The sequence below is a fragment of the Capsicum annuum genome, chromosome 2 (assembly GCF_002878395.1).
Source record: "Capsicum annuum cultivar UCD-10X-F1 chromosome 2, UCD10Xv1.1, whole genome shotgun sequence".
Classification (NCBI taxonomy): domain Eukaryota; kingdom Viridiplantae; phylum Streptophyta; class Magnoliopsida; order Solanales; family Solanaceae; genus Capsicum; species Capsicum annuum.
The window spans coordinates 25,805,128-25,816,803 of NC_061112.1; the positions used below are offsets into that span (position 1 = coordinate 25,805,128).

At 37.1% G+C, this 11,676-nt stretch overlaps 1 protein-coding gene across 1 annotated transcript in view; it reads right to left on the reverse strand.

The window, feature by feature from the left end:
* LOC107858471 (twinkle homolog protein, chloroplastic/mitochondrial) overlaps window positions 1–11,065 on the reverse strand; it is a 65,680-nt gene extending 54,615 nt beyond the window's left edge. Inside the window, exons 1-6 of the mRNA XM_016703136.2 lie at window positions 10,635–11,065; window positions 10,155–10,297; window positions 5,747–5,802; window positions 5,598–5,655; window positions 5,395–5,508; window positions 4,129–4,212 (exon numbers count right to left, since the gene is read on the reverse strand). Of these exons, the coding sequence (XP_016558622.1) occupies window positions 4,129–4,212; window positions 5,395–5,508; window positions 5,598–5,655; window positions 5,747–5,802; window positions 10,155–10,297; window positions 10,635–10,857 (678 nt within the window). The 5' untranslated portion in view covers window positions 10,858–11,065. The remainder of the gene's footprint in view (window positions 1–4,128; window positions 4,213–5,394; window positions 5,509–5,597; window positions 5,656–5,746; window positions 5,803–10,154; window positions 10,298–10,634) is intronic.
* Between the last annotated feature and the right edge of the window lie 611 nt (window positions 11,066–11,676).

The window sequence follows — 11,676 nt, forward strand, 5'->3', positions numbered from 1 at the left end:
GGTTTGCTTCACAGGAACTGCAACACGAGATTGAGAGAAATGGAGTTCTCAGATTTTATTGAAGACAAGATGTGACGCCCCGCGTCACTACCCATTAAATTCCTCACGTTTTGGACATGTTTCCGAGCTGTTCGGGTATGTTTCCAAGCTTGACGGGGCTGCCACGAGATCAATTGACAAAGCCAACGTGGAGGCATCTTTGGGAGGTCAAATTACAAGCATGGGTCGACATTTATGAGGCTTTGGAGCCTTGTCCAGCTGCTAGACAGAAAAGTAGGCAGCAAGACAAAGGCATCTCACTAGTTGCATGGCTTGCATGGCCAAATATAGAAAGTTTGACTAGCTTGTTGTGGACAATTGTATGGAGTCGTTTTCTAGCATTTATTGTACCCTTTGACTTAGGGACTTTAAATATATGTTGTAAAACCCTCTTGGGCAGCATCTCATACTTGTATTATTCAAGAAATATATCAGAAAAACCTTGGCTCTTTGGCCTCCCAAAACATTGTCTTCCTTTAACGTTTTTCCTTACTAGTTTGTGTGAATGTTCATTGATTCTTGGGGACTGTTTTAGTGAGTGCAAGGACTGAGTTTAGCATAGCTTTCGAGGGTGTTAAGCTGTCCGCACGCTTCTAAAAATAGGCCCATGACACAAGAGCCTTATTGATCTTCAACTGGATGAAGGTCCTTTTACTTGATTCAAAGGGGACAACCAAACAATAACATCAAGAATCGAAAGAATTCGTATTCTCAGAAGAATGGGATAATATAAAACAAGTTCTTGTACAGAAACTAGTTTCAGAACGTGTTCCTATGGCTCTTCAATTTGGTTCTTCGGAGCAACCCAAATCCAATTTCATGTTTGAAAATTGGTTGTTCGGCACTGATGGATTCGTTGACAAAATCAAATGCTGGTGAAGTTCTTTTGCGTTTACAGGGAAGCCAGATTACATACTTACTTGCAAGCTCCAAGCTCCCAAAATGAAGCTTAAGGATTGGAGCAAATGTTATCCAGGAAACTTGGGTGAGCAAAGAAGCACCTTACTGAATCAGATGACATATTTAGACTCAGTTCTTCTCATTGTGAGACATATGACTAAGTAGGAAATAGCAAAAAAGGTTGCACTCTTGATGGAGTATGAGAAACTCATCAAAAAGGAAGAAATAGCTTGGAGACAGATATCCAAGACTCTTTGGTTAAAAGAAGGTGACAGCTACACCCAAAAAAAAAAATCCACAAAATGGCCAACACAAGAGAAATAACAACATTGATAAACTATTGATCCAAAGTGAAATAACTATATTCAATCAGAATCAAGGGGGAGATTATTGAGTTCTAACAGAATCTTTATTCAGAAAGACCAGAATGGAAAACAAGTTGCAAATTTGACAATTGTCCTACAATCTCAGAAGAAGAAAAGCAATCACTTCAGGGCAGATTTGAGGAACAAGAGGTCCTGAGATGTTTGAAGATGTGTGTAGCAGACAAAGCTCCGGGCATCAGGAGTTACTATGGGGTTTTTATCAAATCCTGGGAGGCTTTGAAGCAAAGATATTATGGGTGTTTTCCAGTTCATGATCAAGAATTTGTTAAAAGAAGCTTCAATGCAACATATATAGCTCTCGTCCCTAAAAAGACAGGAGCCAGGGAGGTGAGAGACTGCAGACCTAACAGTTTTATAGGTAAAATCTATAAGGTGTTCTAAAAAGTCCAAACAAAGAGATTGAAAATTGTGATTGCAAGGCTGGTATATTCTCAACCAATGAATTTCATCAAAGATAGACAATAGACTCTAAGATTCAAGCAAGCGAAGCCAGCAATACTTTGCAAACTAGACAGAGAAGGCACTTGACCATGTCAACTGGAGTTACCTAATGAAATTGATGGAAAGGATGCACTTTTGGAAGAAATGGATAAATTGGATACAACACTGCATATCTACTCTCAGATCTTCAGTTCTTATTAATGGATCCTAGTACTTATTAATGGATCACATGGTGGGTTTTTCAGTGCTCATAGAGGATTATGAAAAGGAGATCCTGCGTCTCCTTTCATATTTACACTAGCTATGGAAGGTTTAAGCAACATGGTTAAGACTCTTCCAGGGGAAGGAAGAGGTTATCCAGAGGGTGGAGAAGAAGGTAGAAGGGTGGCAGAAAACATAATTGTGCAAAGGAGGGAAGGGAGTGCTTATTAAGAGTACTCTTTCGAGTACTCCTACCTACTACATGTCTTTGTTTCTCGTGTCAACTCCGGTCGCAGAGAAGTTGGAAAAGATTCAAAGGAATCTTCTGTGGAATGCGGCAGATGGGACTAGAAAGTTTCATTTGGTGAGGTGGGACATTGTTACACCTCCCAAAAATGGGGAGGCCTTGGAATTAAAGATTTAAAGGTCTTCAACAAAGCTTTATTGGGAGAATGGTTATGGAGGTTCGGGTTGGAGACAAACTTTATTGAGGGGGGTAATAAAGGATAAATATGGAATTTTGGAAGGAGGGTGGAGAATTAGAGACACCAACTTGCCTTTTGGGTGTGGGTTGTGGAGAAATATTTCGAAGGGATGGGATGTGTTCTGGGAAACATCACATTCAAGGTCGGAGGTGAGAGAAGGGTTAATTTTAAGGGAAATAGATGGTGCGGCGACGATATTTTGAAATGTGACTTCCAGAGCATGTACAGATTTTCTTGTCAAAGAGAGATGACAATTCAACAAATTAGGGGGACTGAACGTAGAGAAACTTTTTGGGATTTGAGGTTTGAAATGGTGTTCAACGATCGGGAAGTAGGTGAGCTCCAAAGATAATTAGCCTTATTACATAAGCAAGGTAACCCGATTGATAAGCCTGATGCTTGGTGGTGGAGAATAGGGAATAATGGTGTGTTTTCTGTGAAAACTTTCTATGAGAGTCTGTTGGAGGAGCAAGTGTTCCCATGTAATGCAATATGAAACCCAAAGGTACCAAGGGAGGTGTGTGCTTTTTCACTTGGCTAGCTGCAAGAAAGGCACATCTGACAGCGGAGAACTTGAGAAAAACGGAAGGTTGTACGTATCAGTTGGTGTTACATGTGCAAGGAGGAGGTGAGGATGTAGATCGACTTCTCCTACATTGCGGTTTAACTGAGATTATGGTGAAATATGTTCAGATGGTTCAACACCCCATGGGTGATGCCAAAAACGGTGAACGAGTTGATGTCCAGTTGGAAGAGAGGGAGAAAAAAGATTAGACGAAGGGCATGGAATGTGGTGCCACTTGCATTAATGTAGGTTTTTTGGAGGGAAAGGAATAGAAGAGCTTTTGAAGGTATATAGTTGAGTTTCCCCCGCTAAGGAGTAGCCTTCATTCCCTTATTTTCTGTTGGTGCACTCAGAAAGTCCCCTATTGTATAGACAAATGGGCGGAGTTTGTAGAGAATCAATTGATTGTGTAGATTCTTTACTTTTTGATATACCACTTGTATAAGGTCTTTTAATGGCCTTGTTTATGAATGAAATATGTTTACTTGATCAAAAAAAAAAGGGTACCAAACTCATGCCTTTTGGTTTGTTTTGGTTGTAAAAGCCCACAGTTGGCAAACACTAAAATTAGACAAAAAGTGATTAAAAGCAATTCTAATTTGACTACCTTTTAACCTTATCCAAAACACCCTCTTAAACATCAAGTAATACGAGATTCATCATCTAAGTTACTAATTCAAAATGCACCATATTTTGGACAGAAATTATGAGAAGGTTTAAATTATGTTAACCAAGCAGATAAAATTTTGACAAGTCGAGGAATTTTCTGAACGTTCAATCCAATTAACTGAGCAGAATATTGAATCGCATCACCTTTCCTTACCCAAGGATGAATCATTCTAGGTGTATCATCCACAGATATTCCATCGTAAACCTAATGCAAGGGCAGGGATTTAATCGATTTCCGTACTACCAAGTGGAATCACATATACTCATATGGTCAACCAGTATGTCACTATCTGATAGAACACTTAACTGAATATAATTTAGAGGTCTGTCTTAGTCTTAGGGGTGCTAACATGCAGGCAAAAGGTGATCAAGTCTATGGAACTAGGATAGAGACCAATAGAAAGAGATCAGCAATATGTAAGAAAATGACAGGATGTCAGACCTGATCACCATATCTTCGTTGCATAACAGCATTTCTCTGCAATGTTTCTCTTGATATTATTCGCTCAGAAAAGTATGCAAGTAACTGAAGAACAGCAAGAAGAAAATTAACTAATCAGAAGCTCATTAATACATGTCCAAATAGAACATAATCAAGAAGCAATGTATTGAGGATCAAAGAAGACAACCACGTAAGGCATCTGTAATTTACCTTGGTGGAATGTGACTAAAAATCACAGACAAGACCTCACAATGGCTTTTTCTATATCTATTTTGGAAAATGTAGCAATAACATTGCAGAGGCAGAATTTTCTACTCTTTGTATTGATGGGTGATGGTTTATTGATACAAGAAAAAAGTTCTGTAAACCAACAGGAAAAATAGAAAAAGAAATCTTCGCAAGTATCAAATGGATCAAGGAAGGTAAGGTTCCTTGATTATTTTTCTTGGCCTCTCTGGATTCTATTCTAGATGCTACTACGTCATATACTTGTTCTTTGAAAATAAACATACAGATACATACTAGAAGCCGACTCTCTGTTGCTTCTCAACATAGTAAGGTACAGTAGTTCTGCCTTGGAAATTGGAGGTCTATGCAGAACAAATGAAGGAAAATATGGGCATCGAGAAGTTTGAAATGCAGCACCACCACAGGGAGGGAAACGGAATGGAGGATAGTCTGCAACTAGAGACAAAGACACCAAAAGGAACAGTCCTCAAAACACTACAAAAGGTTGCTTAAACAGACAAGAACACTGCTAATACCAGACAAGATACAGCAGGCATCCTTCAGATTTCAACCAAAAAAAAAAAGGATTGACCCAAATGATGAAGCAACAGAGTATACACGTCAGTCTTTTGAGTCTACTTTGTTAATATTTCACCATTTCAAACTTGTATAAAGGAGGAGTCCTCCTATCTACCTTAAGACTCCATGACTAATGTAGAACCCTTTTAGGAAAATCATAAAATCAGCTACAATTGTCATTCAAGAAAGGAACTTCAAAATTAACCAAACTTCGAGCATTTGTCTAAACTGGATCAAGAGTTGCAGTCAGTGCGGTGAAATTAGAATACACACAGGCCTAAATTTGAAATATTGAAACCACAATCCTAAGTCATAAATTTATAAATATGAAAATGTATACAAAATATCACAAAGTTTTAAAAAAAAAAATTTATTGACCTCTCAGGTCATAAGCAAACAACTACTACATGCATATACAAATACAAAATTAAGCGACAACAAAAAGAAAGATCAGCATACCACATCACATAAAGGTTCCAGTCCCAAACTCTCCTCCGTTATCTGCCTACATCTCTTATTCACTTTTCCAAACTTTTTCATATCAGCATAAGCTGTCCTCACATCTGCAAAGGCCTGAAACCGCATGACAAAGAGAATATAAGAAGTTACCAAAGAAAATACAACATAAAAGGTTTAATGAGCGTATCTAAACCATATTATACCCGCGTACCACCTCTCCATCCACATTTAGCTCGAAAGCATGTCCATGTAGCTGCATGCCTAGATATCACTCACATGCTTTACCAATATATTGCTAGAGAAGAAAGAAAGTATACCTTGAAAACGAGGTGCAAAGTAAAAAGTTAGTTACCCATCCTGAGTAATGAAGAGAGATAAGCTCTTTTCATTTGAGTCCCCACCTTTGCACTGCAAAGCAAAAACATTGTGCTAACTGTCAATATGGGATATTCTAAGTGTCTTACAGATGCAATAATACTAGACAACTTGTAAAAGTTAAAACACATAACACCTATTAGTACCGTGTTTAATTTATTTCCCAGCCACATGTGGAAGATATGAATCACAGTTTTCTTTCTAAGAAAAAGATTCAACTACCAGAAGGAACATCTGTAATTTTATGATTACTTTCTGTTCTTCTATTTCATACAACAACTATTTCCTTTCTTTACTTCACTTTCTTTTATCACTCTACTTGACAAGGCAATAGCTCCATTCACTTTAATCGCTGAAAGGGTTGTAAGCATTTATAGTTTACATCCTAACTGTTCACCTCCTTAAATCTGTTTCAGTTTCAAATCAAATCAGGAAATATTTGTCAGTCCAACGAGATGATCATGCATGCATTGAAATCTCAACTTTTTCTACGTAGTCAACCTGATGTATGAAATTCAGTCATCACAGCTTGGAAGTACAATCGACAACACAGTCAGCAACATGAACAAATGAAAGCTATTAATCAATTAATTGATCAATATGCATAAATTCTAAATACCCTTTGAATCACCATCAATATGTATATGTATATGTTTATGTGTATATATATATATATATTCGGCACACATTTCTAGCTTCAAAAATATCCCTTCGAATCATCTTGTCCCTGTTTCTAGAACATGAGCTGTCGGATACAAAAACTGAGTGTCACTAAGTAGAGTGATCTTCCAACCCTCTGAGACTCCCCAAGCTTCAGCAGCCCAGTTCCTCGTACCCTCTGGCTACCCAACCCATTTTGGGAAGGATTCGACCACGCAAATCTTCAAAAAGACGTCTTGTCTTTGGATATGCTCGTTAGACAGTGTGAAACGAGGTTTTCTTTCAGCATCCATCCGCTGGCAGCTTCCTCCCAGATCTAGCGTCAGTCACTCTTAAGGTTTCTTTGTAAGAAATGTGTTCCTTCCATTCTAGCCATCTTTATGGGTGCTAATAATTAAAGCTTACTCTCTTGGTCCTGCTCAACCTGAAACCTTTAGGCTCTAGGATCTGTCTCCAAGCCTCCGGTCTATTGTTAACCCCATGTTGTGCCTCGTCAATCAATACTATGTCATTTGTAAGTAACATACGCCATAGTACCTCCTCTTGAATATGTTATGTCAATTCATCTATCACCAATGCAAATAAAAAAGGGCTAAGAGGTTATCCCTGAAGAACCCCATCTCGACGGGGTAGTCTTGCTAGTCTCATACCAACGTTCTCACTCGGATTTTGGCTCCTTTATACACGTCCTTTACCACTTGCATATATTAGAGGTACACCTCGAGACTCCTAGAATCTCCGTAAAACATCCCTAAAGACTTTATCATATGCCTTTTTCAAGTTTATTGGAAATCATATGGAAGTCCTTTTTCTTATCTCAATACTACTACAACAATTTCTTCAAAAGATGAATGGCTTTTGTAGTCGATCGTCTTGGCATGAATCCAAATTGATTCTCGAAAATAGACACATCCCTTCTCATCCTCATCCCTACCACCCTCTCCCAAACTTTCATACTGTGGCTTAGTAGTTTAATACCTCTATTTGTTCTTGTACAATCGGATCATTGTACTCCGCCTCCTTTCTTATGGCATTTTAGTTGTCCAAAAAAGTGGCATTAAACAACTCAATCAACCACCCAATACCTACCTTTTCTGCACTCTTTCAAAAATCTACAACAATCTCATCTGGCCCGATCACTCCTCTCCTTCTCATTTACGAATTGCCCCTTAACCTCCTCAAACTCTTTACACCTACAATAGTCAAAATCTCGACGGTTCTCAGAGTGTTCTAAGTCACCCAGCACAATATTCTTGTCTCCTTCTACATTTAAGAGTTTCTTATGGAAGTATGATTGTCAACTTTGCTTAATTTGTGCCTCTTCCACCACTTTTAGCCTTCTCATCTTTAATACACCTCACTTGGCCTAGATCGCGAGCACTCGTCTCTCTTGCATTGGTGAGCTTATACAGCTTATTCTCTCCACCTTTGTCCCTTAATTCTTTTTACAAACATTCAAATGTTTCCGTTTTAGTTGTCGTACCTGCTATCCTTGCTTCTTTCTCACCGTCTTGTATCTCTACCTATTTGTCCTTATGTCCTCCTCATTATTTTGCTCTCTACTAACTTCACGTAAACAAACCTTCTTGGCTCCCACTTTCCCTTGATCTCCATTCAACCACTCAACCACTCCATTCAACCACTCAACCACTGGTGCCCTCCATGTCTACCAAAGTTACACCTTTGAGACACCTAAAACCTCTCTAATTATGTTCCTAATACAATTAGCTATCCAAGTACCATACCATTTGCATCCATATTAATCTCTCAAGCTCCCATACCCATCAACTTCTCTCGAACTCATCAATTTTATCATTAGTCAACCCCCCCCACCACCCCAAAAAAAACTTAATCCTTAACTGATTATATAAACCCCTCATCCTCTCTTTCCTCATAATCTACGTTGCCTGGACTCTTCACTTTCGATGACGCACCCGTGTCGGATTCTCCAAAAATACACTAGCTTTGGCGAATCCGACACGCACCCGTTGATATTTTTGAAGAGTCCGAGCAAAATAGCTCATAATATCTGAATCCGTTATCAAGAGCTTATGTTGGTTTTGTAAGATGCTCACTTGGAATAACTTTGAAGTCCTTGCATAAACCTCTATCTCTCTTCCTAAGAAAAGGTAGCCGAATTGAGTCCTATGTTAATACTATATAATTTAACCTAAATGCAATGCAATTTTATTTAGTACAAGCATAAACCTTTTCAATTGTATTTTTCAATATGAAGACTAAGTTTATTTAACACTTCATCCACTTGTCCGGATATAGCTAACAAATTTTCAGCTAGCTCCAACAATGATATTACCTGGAGTTGCCCTGACCAATTCTATGAAAATCTAGAAATAAGTATAAGTAAAATTAACTAATGATATGTATAATCATTGTGAAGTTGCATATAATTGCTCCTTGTTCATCTTCTTTTTTCATTCTAAACAATATGTTGATGTCATTCTTTAAATCGAGTGCAATAACAACCATATCACACTTCTATCTTAATGAACTTAGGAGACATTTGGTATGATGGATAAGGGGAAATAATCATGGGAAAAATTTTCAATCCCTCTTAATCCCTTGTTTGGCTACAAAGTCTGGGATATATCCCTATCTTTGGATGGATGAACAATACTAGGATAACTTATCCGAGGATAAGATAGTTAAATTGACAAAAATACCCCCTCAAACCCTTTCTTGGTTGCTATACTTGGAATATAGTGATGTACAGTAGGTTAACTTTGCACCTTTTGGTTGAATAATGTGAGTTAATGTAATCAACCAATAATTTGGCAAAATTTTCTCCCCATTGATATTTTTTTTGACAAGATGTAATCACAAGGGAATTTTTTTTAAAATAATGGCCAGAAGGAAATGATTTTCTAGAGCCATCAAAAGAAAAATTTAGATCATCATAGGCCATAGTTGTGATTTGTGACCATTAGATCAACAAAGTGGATGTTCTTAAACATGCCAAAATTTCAAAGCTTCGAGGTAAAGCTTATTGTCATGATTCAACTGATCATGATGATAGATTTGCATTGTTTTTAAGGGGGAGGGTTTGTTTTTAAGAATGAATAACTAAAGCTTCGCAAAGAAAATTTAAAAAGTTAAATAACGTGGAGGGTATTTTTGTAAACAAACAACTTATTCTTAGAAATTATACAATGCATATTATTTTTAATACGAAGTGGAGCCTTGGAGTAACCGATAAAGCTGTTGTCATGTAATCAAGAGGTCATAAGTTTAAACCTTGGAAACAGCCTCTGGCATAAATACAAGGTAAGGTTGAGTACAATAGACCCTTTTGGACGGGCCTTTCCCCGGACCCAGCGCATGGCGGGAGTTTAGTGCACCGGGCTTCCCTTCTTTTAATATTATTTTTAATACAACAAACTAAACAGTCAATAACAAATTGAATCACGATAACTAATCTCATCATAACTTGTTTTCAAACCAAACAACCCCTTAGTTCTTACTTCTTATTTAGCATAAGAACCATGATATAAATTAATATTATTTCAATATTTTGTCATTGCAAACGACCAAGACAAAACAGATTCTAGCAGGTCTGTTTTCCAGCACAATTTGCTAATCAAAGCAACATTCTCGACTCAATAGAGAGATTTTTTTCCAGCTAATGAAGACCATCCTTTTGAACACTCTCTCGTTCATACAAAATATTCTTCAAAAAAGGGTTAGCAAAAGAACTCTAAGGAACTCACCATTGGACAAAGCAAACCTGAGTACTGGCCTGGTCCACAAGAACCAATATCTATTCCAATCTGGCTCAATTTCTGCTTCAATGCCATCATGTGTTCTGACTCTGCAATTTCCTCTGCTGGGTCTTCCAGCATTACTCCAGAAACTGAAATTATATTAAAAAAAAAATAACTTACAGTAACAAAGGTGGCATCTGTTCATGGAAATTTTTTTTAAAATCTAGCAACGAAAAATCAGAAGCTGTTTGTTAGATTTTTCCAGCAAGCATCTTGCGGAAAAAAAAGAGTTCTGAAGTGGTTTTATAGAAAAAGGTTTTGTGTTCCAGTAATGGAAAAATCTTCAAAGAAACTACAACCATCCAAGCACAAGTCTTTCTGCACAACATTTTTCAAACAAAAGGTTCTTTTCTAACTGTTGTGCAAGGTCTCCTACATAACAGATCGATATTGGGTTTAGAAATTAATCCTTCGACAAAAGGGTACCTGGTAGAGGAATTCTTTGGGGCCCATATGAAAAGCCTCGATTTCGGAAGATGGGTTTTGAAACAAATGTTGAAAAGATGAGTCTTTGGGTTTGAAAAAGGACAGGAATTGTCTTGCGTATGGTTGTAAAAGCAATGGATGGCTTATGGAGAAAATATTTGGAGCCCATGACAAACTTGTTAGAGTTATTCACAACAATTCTGCGATAAGGAAGAAGAACCATCCTGCTAATTTTCAACAACACAAACTGCAGTCATGCTTTGTCTCAAAAACCTTGCAAGGCGTTAGGGGTTAAGCAGATCGGTGAATTACTTGCAGAAAATGATCAAATTGGTGTTTTAGGTATAGGGAATGGGCTAGTTTGGTCCTTGATGTAAAACCTCCAGAGACACAATAACCGGACGTGTTACCCGTAAACTCACGCCAACTCTCAAAACTAAGTAGGCTTTTGGCCACAAATATTTTTCCTTTCGAAAATTGAAAAAAAAAAAATAGTATTGTTTGGCCATTAAACTTATTTTACTTTACTAAAAATTATTTTTCACTTTAATTCCTCTCGAATTCAAAAACAACTCCAATTTATATTCAGAATCAAACTCAACACCAACTTCAACTTCAACTCTAATTCCAACTCCAACTTCAAAAAATTATTATTTTTATGGTCAAACGACAAGTTTAAACTTTAAACACAAAATCTAGGAAGATAACTTTTCAGGTGCAGAATCTTTCGTATATCTTTGATTCTTATCTCCAGAAACTAGAAATTTTATTTTGTGAGTAATATGACCAATATTACTTATCTGAGGCTATTTTATATCCTAATAAGTGATCACTTGTATTACGCATTTAAAAAAGTATTGTTAAATTTAATATTTTTCTTTCCTAATTAAAATGCATAACTAGAATAAAAATTAAACTATATTCAAAATCTTTGATTAGATAATGAAAAGAAATTGTCATTAACGAGAATTTTCATTGCAACGTTCGATGAAAATCTTTGCTTTCACTATTTTTTTATCGAATATCAAGTTGACTATTTTCT